Below are 20,346 nucleotides of genomic sequence, written 5' to 3'. Positions count from 1 at the left end.
TCCTCTCACATGTTCTCGTCTCTCATCAGCCTTGTCTGTCGTCTTGTCTCTCATCAGCCTTGTCTGTCATCTCGTCTCATCTCTCATCTCACCTCCTCTTTCTTCTCTCATCCCCGCTCATCTCTTCTTTGTGTTTTGTTGTTGTTGTTTTGTCAGAGACAAACACAGTAGACCCCAGGGCAATGAGTGAAGGCCTTTGGGGAGGGCTTCTCTATAGGTGCACACCAATATTATGATCAGATCCTCTTGGGAATTGTTACTACTGACATGAATGAGAGAACATTTCAAAAACTGCCATGAATAAGACAACAATCATAAAGCTGATATTCTCAGGCAGGGTAAACGGCTCATCACTGATCAAGACACAAAACCACCAAAGCATGAGCTTGACTAATTCAGTGTATTGAATCCAAGTATTAGGTCTGATGTAGTATGCATATTTTATGTTGCCCTGTCTACACATTTTCTTTAGAGAGGAGATGCCATTCTATTCTTGGATGTTCTGTGATTCCTCTGAGAATATAGCCTGAGATGAGAGCTTTATTAATCAGTCAAGTAACATGGTTCGAATTTATATTCCTTCTCTTTTTCCAGAGGAAGTTAAGGACAGTGCAGTCTGATATTAGCCTGATGACACACAAAGACGTCTTGCACTATCGTTGGCTATGTATTTCAGTCTGGCTGTAGCCAAACCCATTGGCCTCTAGGACCAGTTAGATTGTTTTGGCCAGCTATACACTATCTTGGAGTTTCTTCCATTCAGGGGAGAAGAAACTAACATGCATTGGTGGGGCGGAACATTTTGCTGTAGCAAGTTTGAGAAGTCAGATATGCTAAGAGTGGCGATGTGGTCGAAACTTGACTGATACCCATGACTCTAGTTAGGGTTTAGGTTCCCTCTCCGCCACTGTCCTGTATATTTTTCAGCCTCCATGTCCATTCCCCATTCAGTCACATCACTCGGCCATCTGGTCCCAAGTAAATCCTCCCTTTAATATCCTTCCTTTGTTTACTGACAACACTCCTAGGATTACCTTACCCATCTTTATCTCTCTCTCACTCTCTCCATCTCTCTGTTTCACTCTGTCACGCTCATTCTCCACCTCTCTCACTTCCTCCCTTGTCATCGCACCCCATTTCCCTTGCCCCCATCCTCCTGTTCATCTTCCCCCTCTCCATCGGGGCCAGTGCTCTCACCTGAGTTCCCTCCGCTCAGCCTCTCTCCCTTTCTTTCTCTTGAGCTCTCTCTGCGTCTCAGGAGATCGATCGTAGGAGAGAGGTTACAATCATCTTGCAGAGGTCCTTTTTTTGTTATTGTTACCGTTACCGCGGTGGCTGCAGTGTTGATGTCATTACCCCCGGCAGCAGTAACAACAACAAAAACAGGAAAGCGCTGTGGAGGCCACAGAATATGCCAAGAAGCCTAATTACTACAGCACTGCCTTGGCAGACTGAGACCTCTTCCTGAACCCAAACACTTCACTGTAGTTGATTAGGTCTCTAGTCCAGAAAACTAAATGCAGTTTCCCTTTGCATTATATCTTTTTTGTAAGATGTGTTATTTAAACGAGACAATAAACGTACGTAATGCTTTGAAGGAGCTATCAACAGTGAGAAACCTACACTATGGCATCGTAGTTGCAAATTCAGATTCCTTTTACTGTTACCTACATGAAATCCATGTTATTTTTGATTTTTTTTGTGGTTATAGATTGTTTTTCTATTGCGTTATTTTTTTAAATGCCGTACATATTTGATTTGAGGTAGTTATCTACAATCCATTTATTAGACACGACAATACATTGATTTGAGAGAAACCGGTTGTGATTCTGTAGTATATGAACCGTCTTGAGACCCCTGAGGTAGCTTACTTTTTAAACTAATCCAGCTCCTTGACACGGAAATGCCAAATACGGTCTGATGACAAGAGAGAGGAGCAGTCACCCACCCTCCTGTTATCTGACCAGCTGAAAAGACCTGGGTTCAGACACTATCCAACATTTTCAAATCGTCTGAGCATTTGGTTTAGCCTTCCTGGAACTGCCTAATGGGAGGAGATTAGAATTTTGTGTCAATTATATTGTCAGGCAAGCTAAATCAAACACAGACAAAAGAAGTTCCATCATCTGAAATTGTGCTTGAACCCTGGTGTTTGAGCACAGGTTCATATTCTCCCTCTGTTGTCCAACACACGAGTAGAAGAACCGCTTCAGGGTGAGAAGACAGAGAGAACCGCTGCAATGTCGGACAACGTTGTTTCATCAGTCTAAAAGGAAATTAGAATGCCCCTTTTTTCCCTTTAGAGTCCCAGCGGGAAATCGGCTTAATATTAGGTTACATAACATACAGCCGACTCCAGCTCTGTTCTCAGGCAGCTGAACTATATTAATCAGTCCATGGATCGTCGTATGCGGTTACCATCCATACAGTAGAACATCCATCTCGCTAAGGGCTGCAATCCTGTCTGCCCTTTTCTCATTGTACACTAGCGTATCTATCAGATTCCACCGACGTAGATGGTTAGGAGTTTTTACTAATCATACACGTACAGCAACATCTCCGTCTCACCAAGGGTTTTTTGTCTGCCTATTTGTTTGTTCTACTGGCTGAGCGACCATGGCTTTACAAGCTGTTTGATTGCATAAGACGGGGAGGGAGAGAGTTAGAGTGAGAGGGGACACTGGGGCTTTATTTTTGGTTGGGTTCAGTCAACCCGATGGGGGTTGACAGAAACATGATGGATCTATAACCTCCACCAATCAATACCACAGCTGCAGCCCAGTGACAGAAATCCCTTCCTTTGATTGGCTGTATTAAACTGGTCGCATTCCAAATGGCAGCCTATTGCATGTCCAACGAAGGGCACTACTTCAGCCTATGGGGTTTTGTTGAAACTAGTGGCCTGTATTTCACAACCTATTGGAGACAGCTTCACATCATCAGGAGCCGAGGAAACCTACTGCCTGATCAATGGGTGATTACAGTACATAGCAGAACCACCAATTAACCATAATGACTAACTATGTTGACACTGAAAAAATATTGATTCTGTTTGGTCTCTTGGACTTTCAGTGGAGCACCAACTCCAACGGGCCCGATGGGAGGGGTCTATTGGTAAACCAGCCAGGGTAGAATATGTCACTGTGATGATATATCATCTTGTTCCCATGCGGAAAATGTAGTGTGTCTCTGGTAAGGTAATAGAATAGGCTTGCTATTTGACGTGACTATAATAAAGTATGGAACAGTTCCATACACATTTTACTGCTCTGACAGTTTGGGGAATAGCTGACCCCCTTTATAGACAGGGCAAATACAGTACATAGTCACTATGAAAACTTTCTAGAGCTTTTCTTTCACCTTAATAGAAATAATTAATGATTTTGACGTTTCAATATATTATGCTTAAATGGGATAGTATGCCTTACTATTTTGCCCAACCTTACTTTCTGACCCCCTAAAATTCAAGGATTATTTTATTTCTTTCACCTCCGAACGGTGATGTTCCTGTAAACGTTCATGGTCATCACAGCAATGTAAGATAGATTGCTTAAAACAATTAAATATCTTAGGAGGAGACATTTTCTCTGTTAATGTCACTGGCCTCACACCAATACAAAGATTTGACAGACAAAAGATCACTGAAATACCCGCCTCAGGTTGGGAATCGATGAATTGGTTTGTTCACCTTAACATAATGGTAGCCTCTCCAAATCAACATGGGACATTCACCCTCTAGTCACACCTTTTATCTTCATAGACTTTTATTATAGTCTCCACTGTACGTCATTTATGTGGATTGGTTGGCCAGGCTCCTTTGAACTGTGAGGCTCTTTCATGGTCTCTTTGAATAAGTACAGTGAAGCGAAGCTGTGTTGGGCTACTGTATGCTTATGGAAAAACCATGCAAAAGAAGAAAGGTGACAGCGGTGGCGCTATCTATGTCTGTGTCCCAAATGACATGATAGTCCCTATGTGGTGCACTAGTTCTGACCAGAGCCCTATGGGCCAGGGAAGTGCACTACACATGTGAATAGGGTGCTGTTCAGCACATGCCCTATATTTTACCTCATTCCCCCTTATATTATTCATAGAGTCAGTTAACACCTCAAACTGGTGAAATATTTATGTAATACCAACGAATGATCTCCACCTTACGGAACAGAACGGAGACACTCCTGGCCTCCACCTGAGCTGTGATCGGTAACGCGAAACATTCTGCGCAGCACGAGTCGAATGAGCGCAGCTGACCTTATCCCGTAAACAGACCATCCCATTACCTGTGCTCGTTACATTTCTGTTGCACTGACCGCAGTCATAGATGCGGTCGTCGATGCATACTCTACGTGCTTTTCACTTCGGCATGTTCGACAGTGTTCTAGCTACCGCCTGACACCCAGCTCCAGGGGAACTGTGACACTGTAGGGCGGGCTTTTGGTCTCCACTCTCTGAATTGCAAGCCTCACCTCCCGGTAGCCTGGTAGTCGACACACATCCCGGGGTTGTCATTAACTCCAGACTTCCATGCTGCCAGAACGCCACTGTGATAGCGGGCCACACCCTGGCGGGGATCTTTACAGGGACCGCGGAGGTGTATTGGCCGTCGGTCACTGCCGAGCCCGGGGACTATTCCTATGAAACCACTTTTCTCTACTTGATGAGGTAGTGACACGGAGGGAAAATCACATCTCCTTATCTTGTCTGCCGGCGTCTCTGACCTCTCTCCCCTGTCTCGTTCTCTGATCTGATTGAGTTTTCTGTGTCCCATTGCTTTGAAGAGTGTTAAACCACCCCCCACCCCCCCCTCACCCACTTTTACCCTCCCCCTCACTCAGCTCTTTCTTTCACAGGAAGTGGAGAGGTACTTCACTTTATCAGGATCCCAGCATGGCGTTGCCCAATCTGTGGCTCTCTTGTTTGACTGTGTAGTCAGCCTCTCTCGTGTGTGTTTTCCATTATGCTAAGTGTCTGACAGGTTACTGTCCTACAGACACTTAGTAAACAGAATCTGGGGTAAGCAGCTAGTTGATTAACACGGGTAATTTCACTTCTTTCCATTTCTAATGTTTCATTAGAAGCAACGTATTAAATAAACAGTTATGCAACTGGTTCATTTGCCAGATCAAATCCAATCTCTTTCCAGTGTTATATTTTACATACAAGGGCTGTGACTGACACTAATCGGCTAATTCAGTTACCATCACAGCCCTTCTACATATATCTCACAATTTAATTGGTATATGTTCAGCTATACGATGTGCTTTTCAATGACTTCCCTATACAGACGGGTGACAAATTAAAGGAGAAAAACAAATAAATTAGTGGAGGAACTAGGGTTGCACGATATTGGAAATAACTGACATTGCGATATTTTGTTTTTCTGCAATATATACTCACCTAAAGGATTATTAGGAACACCATACTAATACTGTGTTTGACCCCCTTTCGTCTTCAGAACTGCCTTAATTCTACGTGGCATTGATTCAACAAGGTGCTGAAAGCATTCTTTAGAAATGTTGACCCATATTGATAGGATAGCATCTTGCAGTTGATGGAGATTTGTGGGATGCACATCCAGGGCACGAAGCTCCCGTTCCACCACATCCCAAAGATGCTCTATTGGGTTGAGATCTGGTGACTGTGGGGGCCATTTCTGTACAGTGAACTCATTGTCATGTTCAAGAAACCAATTTGAAATGATTCGAGCTTTGTGACATGGTGCATTATCCTGCTGGAAGTAGCCATCAGAGGATGGGTACATGGTGGTCATAAAGGGATGGACATGGTCAGAAACAATGCTCAGGTAGGCCGTGGCATTTAAACAATGCCCAATTGGCACTAAGGGGCCTAAAGTGTGCCAAGAAAACATCCCCACACCATTACACCATAACCACCAGCCTGCACAGTGGTAACAAGGCATGATGGATCCATGTTCTCATTCTGTTTACGCCAAATTCTGACTCTACCACCTGAATGTCTCAACAGAAATCGAGACTCATCAGACCAGGCAACATTCTTCCAGTCTTCAACTGTCCAATTTTGGTGAGCTCGTGCAAATTGTAGCCTCTTTTTCCTATTTGTAGTGCTGTTGTAGTGCTGTTGTAGCCCATCTGCCTCAAGGTTGTGTGTGTTGTGGCTTCACAAATGCTTTCCTGCATACCTCGGTTGTAACGTTATTTCAGTCAAAGTTGCTCTTCTATCAGCTTGAATCAGTCGGCCCATTCTCCTCTGACCTCTAGCATCAACAAGGCGTTTTCGCCCACAGGACTGCCGCATACTGGATGTTTTTCCCTTTTCACACCATTCTTTGTAAACCCTAGAAATGGTTGTGTGTGAAAATCCCAGTAACTGAGCAGATTGTGAAATACTCAGACCGGCCTGTCTGGCACCAACAACCATGCCACGCTCAAAATTGCTTAAATTACCTTTCTTTCCCATTCTGACATTCAGTTTGGAGTTCAGGAGATTGTCTTGACCAGGACCACACCCCTAAATGCATTGAAGCAACTGCCATGTGATTGGTTGATTAGATAATTGCATTAATGAGAAATTGAACAGGTGTTCCTAATAATCCTTTAGGTGAGTGTATATTGCGATATGAAAAAATACAGGATGTATTCAGAAAGAGCTTTGGCTATCAGCCTGACAGTCTGTATCCTTCATTCATCCCCAGCCCCATCCTCTACAATAAAAAGTTATGAAAAATCTGACATTTTTATATTTCAGAACAGGTTGCTAGGTAATTATATGTAACACTAATAGTATAGCAATAGCAACAGTAGTAAAATAGAATGCACAATTGGGCATAACTTACCAACTGCAAGATGCAGTCTGTGTCCAAAGCACTGCAATCTGGTCCACTTGTTCAGGTGCAGCCTTCACCATGTTCGCGGCATTGTCTGTTGTAATACAGACTAGACGACTCTCATCTAGGCCCCAATCAGCTAAAGATTCTCTCATCCCTGTTCTCACTTGTATGATCCTCTGGGGAAAATGCAGTTTGCAAACAGCGACTTTTCAGGTGTTTGTAGGGCTCCGTTGTCCGGCTGGACCACAAGTCTGTTGTTGTTGTATAATATTACACTTGTGACAGCTCTGTTTCAACTTGTGCCTTGCATTTTTCATACAGCTCTGGGATGGCAACTTGAGAAAAATAGCTGCGTGATGGCATTACATACTGCTTGTCAAGCAAACTGATCATGTTTTTAAAACCCTTTTTGGTAACCATGTTAATTGGTACCATGTCTTTGCAACATGAGATGTTATTGAATCTGTGATTTCTCTCTGCCGTTTGGAACCTTTCTCATATGGAGTAATACTGGCAAATGCATCCGAAATAGATTTCTGCTTTGGACGGCATTGAGATGCTTTGCACTCGTCATACAAAGATTTGTGGTGCCGCCTTAAATGATCGAACACATTGGTCGTGTTGCCTCGTGTTGTGGCCACAGTTGCAAGGCACTCTCGACAAAGTAACTGTTTTTGGTCAACATCATCCTGTCTGTAGCCGAAATATTTCCATATAACTGACGATGCATTTCTTTATGCAACCAAATTCTCCATTTCGGTCTTTTTGTTCCTCGCTCATCATTTCGTCACACGCAAGCAGAACCTGCTGTCAACCACGAGCAGCAACAAAATCTGTGTTTAAAATAGAGGTAATAATAAACTGTGTATCCAATAACCCATACATCGGAGGGAATTACCTTATATCAGACAGATATAATGCTGGTTTTCTATTTGAAAAAAATATATATTGTAGACTGATATATGTTTACCTTAATAAATTGTACATTCTGCGATGTGACTATTGCGGATGCGTACATCGCGATGTCGATGCTGAAACGATATATCGTGCAGCCCTAGGAGGAACATAACGCATGCAGATGCTTCCATACAGGTGTACTGCAACATACAATTAAGCAATAAACGCCTGTATATGTTTATGTATAGAAATTCTGAGCAGACCCAGTTGATCTCAATTATGGATAAGGTTGCAAAAGGAAAGGATTTAAGTGTTAGACAGCCTTCCCCACCACCATCATAAAACACCAAATGAAGATATTTTGGAAGAATCATGTTCCCTCCAAGTGGAATCTATGCCAAGATTTATTGAAACTGTTCCAACACTTTACAGTGACACGTCTTTTTGGTTTTTCCTTAATTCCCCCGTCTGCACGAGCCCATAATAACTAGAATTAGTGTCTTGTGTGGCAGTCCACAGCGGGATATGGGTGGTTCTTCCCCGTTGATCATCGAAATTTGCCAGGACTTAAGGACTTTATGACGTCTTGTGGGCAGACTGGGTTGGGAACAACAACAAGAAAATACTTGGCTAATGTAATAATTACGTGGACAATCAAAAGGGCACTTGGCAATTGGCAGGTGGCTCTGGAACAGGTAGACTTGGGTCTGTTTAATGTGTCAGATATGCAGAGGAAAGGTGAAGCTTCCTCAACAGACAGGGCGACATGCCGTTGTAGAGTCATGTTAACGAGATAGCCGAGACAAGCAGGTAGCCAATCAGTGCCTGGAAAAACAGTAACAGAAGTCTTGGTGTCCTGGGCTTTTTAACCTATCAGATTTCTACAGGATGCTGAACATTTAATTAATTGGGATTACTAGTCACGTCTCATATGACCGTCTCATAATATAGTTGACTGTTTTAGAATTTAATGTCAATCTGTTTGTCACTCTCAGCCAAAGTGTGTGTTTTTAGATACAGTGGTATTTCAACTACACTTTAGTGTTTGGTTTTGTTTCATTTCATTCATTTCTGGAGGAAAGCAGCAATGGTCGAAATAGTGATGGAACAAAGGAATATACCAGGGCTCCGGCCAGAGACGCAGCACCACGAACCCATCCACCCTGCCGGGTTCATCCTGGAGCGCCGTGACCCAGACTGGCCTTCAAATCCGGACATGTAGTGTCATACTGTAAAGGCCTTGCCCAAACACCACGCCTTACAATCCAGTCTGTTACTTAGAAACCAGTCAGGGGGAACACTGATCACCTGGCGCCACTTCACCAGTAGCACTGTGTTCCATGGTGGGGGGCGGTCGTCCTCCTCTCTCCTGCTGGTTTCGGCTGGTGTTCCTGCTTTACGGAGGCCTGAAACACCTGCTGGGGCCAACGTACCGGCCTGGAAAATGCACAGCCTGACACCACCCACCGAGGACACACATGAGCACACAGGGACAAGCATGTGCAAACACACACACACACACACGGTGAGAGAGTTATGGTCCCTAGGCCTTTATTTCCACTAGAGTTGTTCTGGTTGTTGGTTGTCTTCCAGAGCAGAGAGACATGGGAGTGGGGAATAACAGAGATGGTGTGAGACAGTGTGAGAGACACACAGTCATGTTTCTTTGTACACGCACACGTTTGTGTGTGTGTGTGTGTGTGTGTGGTTTACCTGGGTATTACAAATAATTAATTACAAAGAGGTTTTCAAAAATAATTGCCATGCTATTGTCACTTCATTATAGACTTGTTAAAGATGTGTTGCGGACGATGGAAAAAAAAAACTTGATGTATCATTAGATGGCTCATACAGTACATGTGCAATTGCGGTCTTCTACCATCAGAGACTTGACTTTCTTCCTTGCCATTACTGAGTGACAAGATGAAATATGGTTTATGCAATGTAGTGAGTGTTCATTGAGGGATTGCTGAGTTACACACCTTTTTCAGTTAGTTGCTTTGATAACACGCATGCATCAAATCCATCTACCGTAAGTTTAAAATACGGGATTTGTTTCATGGACTATTTTATACATTTGCATTTCATGCTATTAAAGACAGATTTTTGGTTGTTTTCATTATATTATTGTCTTAAATTATCAACCTTTTCATTTTTAACCTACATTATGATATAATAATTTGAAAAAATTATTAATGAATGTATGTAAGCAATAAGGCATGAGTGGGTGTGGTATATTGCTGATATACCATGGCTATGTGTTGTTTTTAGGCACAACGTATTGTGGAGTACCTGGTCACAGCGCTTAGCCATGGTGTATTGACAATATATCACAAACCCAAGATGCCATATTGCTCTTATAAACTTATTACAAACGCAATTAGAGCACTCAAAAGTTATGTAATTTAATTCTGTGGTATACAGTGGGGAGAACTAGTATTTGATACACTGCCGATTTTGCAGGTTTTCCCACTTACAAAGCATGTAAAAGTATTTGATACATCAGAAAAGCAGGACTTAATATTTGGTACAGAAACCTTTGTTTGCAATTACAGAGATCATACATTTCCTATAGTTCTTGACCAGGTTTGCACAGACTGCAGCAGGGATTTTGACCCACTCCTCCATACAGACCTTCTCCAGGTCCTTCCGGTTTCAGGGATGTCGCTGGGCAATACGGACTTTCAGCTCCCTCCAAAGATTTCCTATTGGGTTCAGGTCTGGAGACTGACTAGGCCACTCCAGGAACTTGAGATGCTTCTTATGGAGCCACTCCTTAGTTGCCCTGGCTGTGTGTTTCGGGTCGTTGTCATGCTGGAAGACCCAGCCACAACTCATCTTCAATGCTCTTACTGAGGGAAGATTGTTGACCAAGATCTCGCGATACATGGCCCTATCCATCATCCCCTCAATACGGTGCAGTCGTCCTGTCCCCTTGGCAGAAAAGCATCCCCAAAGAATGATGTTTCCACCTCCATGCTTCACGGTTGGGATGGTGTTCTTGGGGTTGTACACATCCTTCTTCCTCCAAATACGGCGAGTGGAGTTTAGACCAAAAAGCTCTATTTTTATCTCATCAGACCACATGACCTTCTCCCATTCTCATCTGGATCATCCAGATGGTCACTGGCAAATGTCAGACGGGCCTGGACATGCGCTGGCTTGAGCAGGGGACCTTGCGTGCGCTGTAGGATTTTAATCCATGACGGCGTAGTGTGTTACTAATGGTTTTCTTTGAGACTGTGGTCCCAGCTCTCTTCAGGTCATTAACCAGGTCCTGTCGTGTAGTTCTGGGCTGATCCCTCACCTTCCTCATGATCATTGATGGCCCACGAGGTGAGATCTTGCATGGAGCCCCAGACCGAGGGAGATTGACCGTCATCTTGAACTTCTTCCATTTTCTAATAATTGCGCCAACAGTTGTTGCCTTCTCATCAAGCTGCTTGCCTATTGTCCTGTAGCCCATCCCAGCTTTGTGCAGGTCTACAATTGTATCCCTGATGTCCTAACATAGACACAACTACAATGAGATGGCTGTGTCAGATGAGGCTATTCTTCGTGTGGTTAGCAGGACGTGAATTGAGTAGCACCTCCACGGTACCTTAATAGATAGATGATAGAAGCGACTGGGCTTCTGCTTTAACTTCATATCTCTCTCACTCTCTCTCTCTCTCTGTCTCTCTCTATACAGCTTTGGAAAATATTAAGAGACCACTGAAAAATTATCAGTTTCTCTGGTTACTGTTCATATGTATGTGTTTGAGTAAAATGTTTTTCATTTTTTCATTCTATGAATTACTGACCACATTACTCCTAAATTCGAAATAAAAAAAAAAATGTAATTTAGAGTATTTATTTGTAGAAACACACACACATATATTCACAGACAGGCCAGACAAACACACACACATACAGCTCTGGAAAATATTAAGAGACCACTCCTAATTTTGTTTAAATCAGCATCTCTACATGTATGGCAGCCATTCCATTCCAGTGTCTGTTAAATTCCAACTCAGGCTCACCACATTTTACTTAATGAGGTCCTAATTACGTGATTACCTGAACCAAACCTAAGGAAAAGTATAAAAACCACTGCTGTGGTCATCACTATCCTCTTGCAATAGGACCAGCTGGATGGCAAAAACAGTGCAAGTAGTACATCAAAAGTAATACAAAAATATATAATAATATTCAGCATGACAAAATAGTTGAAATGAAAAGCTTTGAGTGAGAAAAAGAAGGGTTCAATTCTGGCTGTACTGGCTGAGGGATACAGTGAGCGTCAGGTTGCTTCCATCCTGAAAATGTCATAAGTTCATAAGAATCAGGTCAAGCAACAGACATTGGAGACAACAAAGCTACAGACTGGCAGAGGGTGAAAACGACTGTCCACTGACTGAGATGACCGTCAACTCAACTGTCACTCAACTACCGTAGGATGACATCAAGTGACCTTCAAAAAAAAATGGCAAACGGCAGCTGGGGTGAAGTGCACTGCGAGCATGGTTTGAAACAGGCTCTTAGGGGCAGGGCTGAAGTCGTGCAAAGCTAGATAAAGGCCCGTCATCAGTGAGAAGAGCAAAGAAGAGCCAGGCTGAAGTTTGCAAAATAATTGGACCGTAGAGGAATGGATTAAGGTCATCTTCTCTGACGAGTACATTTTTTTCTCAGATGAGGTTATTTGGACCAGTTGTTGTTTTCTACAAATAAATATTCTAAATGACAATATTTTTTGGGGGAATTTGGGAGTAATTTTGTGAGAAAAAAAACTGTTCATTTTACGCAAACACATACCCATGAATAGTAAAACCAGATAATTTTGCAGTGGTCTCTTAATTGTTTCCAGAGCTGTATGTGTTTGTCTGGCCTGTCTCTGTGTGTCCTGTCAGTTAAAAGGGGAAGCAAGGTCACAGGGTCTGCATCAGTCACTCACACCAGAGGTTGGGACCATGGACATTGCCATCACAGGCACTTAGTTTGTCAAACCTCACTCTTTCACTAGTTTATTCTCCATCTTCCCCGGTTGTGACCATACTGGGGCCTGGCTCGGTTCTAAACAAGGTAACGTACTGTCGGCCATCTTGCCGTTCTGCCTAGACTGACGGTTTACCCAGGTATCAAGCAGGTCTGAGAATGCAGAGATTTGAGAAACATTCTACTGCCTTGATGGAAATTATTTTCTTCTAAATGGGGAATAGGCTAGTTCGGTGATGCTGAGCGACATAGTTTGAAGTAGCCTTTTAGAAATGGGTTCTCTGTTTTTTATGGTGGAAAATGTTTGGATGCTGAACGTGGAGTGCACATGGAGTAATGTGTTGTTGGTTCATTTGGAACCATTCAGTTGCTGCTTGGCAGGACAGTTGGTTGCGTGAGTTGTTGCGTGTTTCCCTAATCTAGTCATCAAACTGATTTTCTTACTGACTAACAGCTCTGCCCATTGTTCACTTTATCTCATCCTCTTTGTCGGAGGACAGAAATACTAGACTCACTAACATTTCTGCGGGTTGGTTGATTTCACTCTATTGACACTGGGTTATTGATCGACTCTTATTCCTCTTCTTGCTTCAGGTCAGGCTGTCTTTCTGGATGTCTCCATAGAGTCGTCTCCAGGCCGACCAGAGTTCTCCACGGAAGACGCACTGTGAATGAGCCAAAGGGCTCTGCGTTTGGTCCAGGGCCAATGACCAGGAGGCTGTACTGAAGGAGGGAAAAGCCAGAGAGACCTGATTAAAATGGGGTAAGTTCAGCCCGCCGTAGGGCCTTCCTGACTGTAACAGGAGGTTTAACAGGCCACGATGGCGGGATTGGTTACCAAATGGGTAGATGTTCAGATTGTTGAATAACCTCGAGACAGTCAAAAAGACCAGCATACACTGAACGATGTGCTGTATCATATGCACACGCGCGCACACACACACACACTCATGCACGCAGATGAACACTGAGAACAGATTGTGACACGAGTGTTGTGACACAGCAGTTTTGAATATTCTCTTAAACCCCCACTAAAAAGAAGTCCCCTTCCAGGACAAGAACATGCTTACTCTGTCCTTTCAGGAACAGCTCATTTCCTCTTTCATTATAGCGGGAGCCCTTTTTTTCTAATAGAGTATTAGTGCATTTGATTTGGTTTGGAGCCAGTGGAGGTTATATACGCCCTGGTTAGTGGCACTGACAGTTGGAGCAAAGAGCGAGTCAAGGCCCATAATAACGACTGGTTCACCGTGGGTCTTAAGACCAGCCGTAAATCAGTCGGAAAGGGAAGGGAAAGCCTGCCTGTCAGCCGGCTGAGGCCTGTACTCACACCTACCCCAGACATGTACAGGGCCGGTACCAGGAATCCTGGGCCCCCTCACTTATGGAAGACATGGATATTATTGTGATCAATGGGCCCCCCCAAGCCATGGCCACCTTTCCCCATGTTAGCAACAGCCCTGGAAATCTACACATACAAACAAGTAGGAACCATTCGCTTGATTAGACCCCCGCTCCTAATGCTAATGAAGTCTGTTTATTCAATTGCCAAAGCCTTCTTCTCCAAAAAAAATTGAAAGCTGCACACATGTAAAGACACACACACACAACACACACAACATAGGGCAAAAAGTGATTTCCCAAGAATGATTGGCGACCAACCACCTCCAGTGCTGAATCACACGTCTGCATACATTTAGACGGAGAGATAAACAACAGAGCCTTCGTTTTGGCATGCAGCTCATTCAACCCCGCTTAAGAAATTAGATTGGAATACAGCTTTTTTTTTTCTCTTTCCAGGAGTCGTCCTTTTACCTCAGGCGTGTTAGGAATTGTTATACATGTATTACCTCCCATCAAAAAAAGATCTAGTTTGGCTGGAGCCTCATAGCCTGTAGGTAAGAGAGGAGGGAGGAGCGGGTAAATAAACCTTATCTTATTACATTAATCCAAAGAGGGAGGCACGAGGGATTCTGCCCAATGCTACTCTGTTTCATGACTATCTAGCTTTCTATATGGATGGCTCCAGCCTCCAGCCATGCAGATCATACTAATTAGAGAGAGATTCAGACCCTGAAACCAAGACAGACAAGGAGAGCAGCAGAACTGTGCAGGACCATTGCTCATTTTCTTCTCTCTCCTTCCCTTTCTCTTTGTCCTGTCTTTCATTCTTTCGCCCCCTCTTCCTCTTTCCAAACCTCTCTGTCCATTTCTATCTGTCCTTTTCTGTCCTTCCTCACCCTCTCCTTCCCTACCTCTCATAATCCAAAGCTCCGCACCGATTAGTGGAATGCTAACTACCAATTGCCAGTCTTTCATTCTTATCCGTTCAGCTTCATCTTATTTTACTCCTCTCTTTTTCTCCCTTCCTCCATCAAGGCCATTCTTTTAGTCATTGGTGTGGAGATGTTAATTTAAAAGTGAACATGATAATTCAGGTTAAGTGAAGGAACCCCAGACCGGGGACAATGCCAGTGTGTGGAGCAGCCTGGTATGTCTCAGTGTCTTATTTTCCATGGTTTTAACCAGTACCGACTTACACCATGAGATCAACCATCACACTGAGGTCAGAATGTACTGGAAACCAGGCCCTCTATCTACAGTATGGAACCCGTTGGTCATTTCAACGATTATCTCAACAGCCCTCAAATTCCTGATATGTTTTAGTGAAGTTGGCGTACAGATGCTACGTAGCAGTCTGTGTGTGTATGTTGTCTGCAGACCACCTCATTGCCCTGTGTGTCTCCTCGGTCTCTTAGGGCCACTTTCTGGGAGCCTCTCTCTGAAGCATGGTGGTTCATAGTGCAGCCATGCCGGACGTGAACGCCCCCCCGCCATGTGACTCCGTCGGCCGAGGCCCTGCGGGCTACCCGTGCACCGCTGGCCCCGCCATGGACCTGGAGCCGTGCCTCACCGACCTGCCCCCACCCCAGCCCCTGTCCGGCTTCAGGGGTCACAGCGTGCCCCCCTACCCCCCATGCCCCGGCCAGTGCCCCGTCACGCCCCGCTGTAACAGCAGTGCCCTGCTGACCAACCTCGGCCTTCGCCACTGTTCCGCCAACGGCGCGCGGTACCCACCGATGGAGCCTGGGCTGGTGTTCGAGTCGGCGTTGGGCAGGGGAACGAATGCCGCGGTGCCCTGCGGGCGTGTGAACTCAGCCGGCGGGACTCGACTCTACCGCAGCATGGAGAACCTGAACTGGACCAGTACTGTGTCCGAGCCGGGCCTCTACTCTTCCCCGTACAGCGCCCCCTACAGGGGCAGTGTGGACAGCGAGTTCATCTTCCGCTGCACCGCCACCAGCCACTGGTACGACGGGCCTCCGGAGGGCTTCGGTCCTGAGAGCCTGGCCTTCTACCCCCACCCTCGCCTTGGGAGACGGGGTCTCGGGGGTTTAGGGCGGAGGGAGCTCCCCCTCTTCCCCCAGTGGCTGTTCCCCGGGGTGGACGACTGGGGGTTGAACGCCAACGCCAGGAAAGGCTTAAGGGAGAAGCTCCGTCTCCACAGTGCCCGTGCGGCAAATGAACCCCCAAAGCCCCTTCGGCCTCAGGCGATTCCTCGCGGCGGTGCCGCTGTCCTGGGGGGTTGTCTGGAGAGGGACACCGGGAGACCCCTGGGTGTCCACCGCATTACCAGCCCTGAGGAGATCAAACGGGAGGTCCTGAGGCGCCTGCAGCTTCGCCGGCAGAACAGCAGCCCCAACCTGTCGCTCAATGCCCCCCCTGACGCCGCGGAGACCCCGCCCATGGCCAAGTCCTACACCGCCGAGTCCGTCTCCGTCGCCACAGGCTGCGCCAAGGTCATGGGTCGTTGCGAGAAACCCCCCGTGGGACGCCTCCACATCCCCACTTTTGAGGAGTTCAAGAGGATGAGGCAGAGCGCGGCGACGAGGGCCCCGATGGACGGCTATGGAGGAGCCCAGAGCCCGGGGGCGGGCAGGGACGGAGAGACGTGCCGCCTTCTGTCAGACCGGAGAGATTGTCAGCCTTCCGCCACGGGGGAGACGGAGGTCGAGAGTAAGAGCGGGGTGACGGGAGGCGACGGCGAACAGGTCACGCTGGGGGACAGATCCCCCGGGGCTCCCCCCTCCAGTTACCAGGACTACACAGGCATAGAGGGGAGCGTGACGGTGGTGGAGCAGTTTACCGCAGCCGGTCCCACAAACTCTGCGTCTGCCGTCTCTACCGGCCCCTCTGCCAAGCCGACAGCCAGCATTCGGACCACGGTTTCTACCGTCGCTATCTGTACAGGCCCCACTCCCCGCTCTCCGCTCCAGGCATCTGGTCAGACCCAGGGGGAGGAGAAGGCAGACCAAACCCAGGTCCAGGACAGCGGGCCCAGCGGTGGGCTCACGGTGCCGGTCCCCTTTCCTCCTCCGCGCCGGGAGAGTGCAGAGGGCTCATCCAGCTGCTGCCCAGCCCTGCTTCTGGACAGCTACGGAGCCAAGATCTACTCCATGAAGGATGGCTTCATAGGCTCGGCCCTGGACCTCATCAAGAAGAGGTATGTGCTGTGTTTTGGACATGCGGTTAAATTACTTTGTTATTATGACTCCTTGAGGAGAGGTGTATTAACCAGTGTGTCTTATCAGTGTCCTTTTTCTAGTAGGTAGAAAGAAAAACAAGTTGAAAGTCAAATTGAAAGTAACTCGTCCCCCTGGAGTCATTTAAAGAGACAGTGAACTAGAATGTGTATGTTGTTCATTTGAGATGTATATCAAGTATCGCCAAACAGTTTGTTTTGAAATCGTATAATGTTTTTGGATGGGAAAAATGAAATGTGCTGTAGTGGGTTTCTGCAGGGGCCACATTAGTGGTCGTGTTGGTATTGGGTGTGTTGCAAACATCTGTTACAGCTAACAGGGTTGGCTAGCAGAGGAGACTGTTGTTGTTATGCCAAGGTCTCCAGTCCATGGTCTGGCACTTAGTCTCCATAACAGCAGACCTACCTGGGATCAAATAGTACTTGTTTTCTTTCAGTGGTTGAACCTTTGCTCCATCCTTCACACTTTTGGATCTGTTCTATTGGGTCCATTGTGCCAGGCAAAACCAACCTACCACAGCTTAGTTATTGAAAGTTCTCAAATATAATTTGAACCCAGGTATGTTCCATACTCTCCCAGGACCAGATTGGTGCTGGCACTCTCCTGCTCTCACTGTGGCAGCTGGTTTGGCATACTGTTTGCTAAATGAGTGGAGACTTCAGACAGTTGCGGTTTGGCCCATCACAGAAATATGTACAGCCTAATTTGGCATTGTTTGAAGGCTGATAAGCTGGCGTCTTTCTACACCTGGCACAAACTCTGCCCAGACACTGTATTCAAAATACAGTACAGTAGTCAGGCACTGGCACACCAACCTCTAAGTCAAGGCTGGGTGAAGAGAAATAGAATTGTAATTGCAAATGGTGCACAGGAGATGAATCAAAAGCCTATTATTCATTTTTGCTTATAAATGTCTCTATCCCTGACAGTTCCACTCTCATCCATCCAGCAGATATTACATTCTCCTGTCATCCATCATGTAGATATCACTGTCTCCTCTCGTACATCCAGCAGATATTACATTCTCCTGTCATCCAGCATGTAGAATTCAGTCTCCTCTCATACATCCAGCAGATATCATTCTCTTCTCATACATCCAGCAGATATTACATTCTCCTGTCATCCATCATGAATATATCACTGTCTCCTCTCATACATCCAGCAGATATTACATTCTCCTGTCATCCATCATGTAGATATCACTGTCTCCTGTCATCCATCCAGCAGATATTACATTCTCCTGTCATCCATCATGTAGATATCACGGTCTCCTCTCATACATCCAGCAGATATTACATTCTCCTGTTATCCATCATGTAGATATCACTGTCTCCTCATCCATCCAGCAGATATTACATTCTCCTGTAATCCATCATGTAGATATCACTGTCTCCTCTCATACATCCAGCAGATATTACATTCTCCTATCATCCATCGTGTAGATATCACTGTCTCCTCTCGTACATCCAGCAGATATTCCATTCTCCTGTCATCCATCATGTAGATATCACTGTCTCCTGTCATCCATCCAGCAGATATTACATTCTCCTGTCATCCATCATGTAGATATTACATTCACCTGTCATCCATCATGTAGATATCACTGTCTCCTCTCATCCATCCAGCAGATATTACATTCACCTGTCATCCATCATGTAGATATCATTGTTTCCTCTCAAATATCCAGCAGATATCGTTCTCTTCTCATCCATCTAGTAGATATTACGTTCTCCTGTCAGGCATCAAATTATATCAGTGTCTCCTCTCATCCATCCAGCAGATATCACTTTCTCTTTTTATCATCTAGTCGATATCACAGTATCTCCTGTCATCCATCCGGTAGATATCACTGTATCTCCTCTCATGCATCTGGTAGATATCACTGTATCTCCTCTCATCCATCCAGTAGATATCACTGTATCTCCTCTCATCCATCCAGTAGATATCACTTTATCTCCTCCCATTCATCCAGTATATATCACTGTATGTCCTCTCTTCCAGTCGTTAAATATAGCTGTATCTCTTCACATCCATCCAGTAGATATCACTGTATGTTCTCTTTTCCAGTCAGTAGATATCGCTGTCTCTCTTCTCATTGGACACAGGTTTAGTAGTTTATCAACTCCATGCTTAGAATCAAAGTGTATCAATACTAAACTGTGCAAATAAACAGTATAATCATGTTCTTCTTACATACAATATACAGTGTACAGTAATACAATATATCTTCATGTTTTTTAATGTGACTTCTTATCTGTAGGCTTTGAATGTGGATATATATCTGGTAAGATGTTTATGCATGCACCCGAAGACTCTAGTTTTTACCAGGCTAAAAGACTCTTGACTTCATTATGTAGTCTTTGTATCAGTGCTCCTCAGTGTCCAATACAAGCTTACCATTACAATGGCTATTGAACTGTGGCTAGTCTGATGGCTTTTTCACCAGGTCATTTCAATGCTGTTCCCATTTATTATACTTCAGTGTGAGCCTGGTGGGATGCTGGAGCAGGAATCCATTAACAGCAGGAAGTTCTGGAACACTGCTCATAGCAGGAGTATGTGCTTTAAGCTTTAGTCCCTCCCTCACTCACTTTCTTGTTTTTTTCATAATTCTGAGAATGTGTATATTGGATAATATATTATAGATAATAAACGGTGTGGTTCAAACATAAGATTGGCCAAATTGGCCAAAACCTGTTTATGAGAAATAATATTTAACTGTTAATTGCTTTGGTAACCAGTTTCTAATAGCAAAAAGCACCTGGCAATTTTGTGGTGTATTGCCACAGGTAGCTTTCAGTCATTCTGTGTCGCGTCTTGCCTTTGAACAGCACAAGCTGTGGTATATTGGCCAAAAACCACACCCTCTCCTCCTTTGTTCATTTAATACGGTTGCTCATGGATTTGTGGTACGATATATTCATGCATTCTGTGTCGCGTCGTGCCAAAGAAAACCCCTTAACTGTGGCATAATGGCCATATTCCACACCCCCTTGTGCCATATTGCTTGATGACGTGGACAAGTGTAACAGCGTTAAAAGGTGTAGGACAGAACCACCTTCTGTGAAGCTCAGGGGTTTAGACCATAGTCAGGGAGGGTGGTGACGTGTGCTCCGAAGCCGA

General features: G+C 45.1%; 1 protein-coding gene across 3 annotated transcripts in view; it reads left to right on the top strand.

The window, feature by feature from the left end:
• Positions 1-20,346, top strand: part of si:dkey-91i10.2 (uncharacterized protein LOC555224 homolog) — a 54,409-nt gene that overhangs the window by 19,423 nt on the left and 14,640 nt on the right. For all 3 annotated transcript variants that reach the window (XM_020055106.2, XM_010879746.3, XM_010879744.3), the window contains exons 2-3: positions 13,274-13,442; positions 15,439-17,183. In XM_020055106.2, coding sequence (XP_019910665.2) covers positions 15,469-17,183 — 1,715 coding nt within the window. In that variant the 5' untranslated portion in view covers positions 13,274-13,442; positions 15,439-15,468. The remainder of the gene's footprint in view (positions 1-13,273; positions 13,443-15,438; positions 17,184-20,346) is intronic.

This window comes from Esox lucius, chromosome 16 (assembly GCF_011004845.1).
Source record: "Esox lucius isolate fEsoLuc1 chromosome 16, fEsoLuc1.pri, whole genome shotgun sequence".
NCBI lineage: Eukaryota > Metazoa > Chordata > Actinopteri > Esociformes > Esocidae > Esox > Esox lucius.
This window is presented reverse-complemented; position numbering and strand designations above follow the sequence as displayed.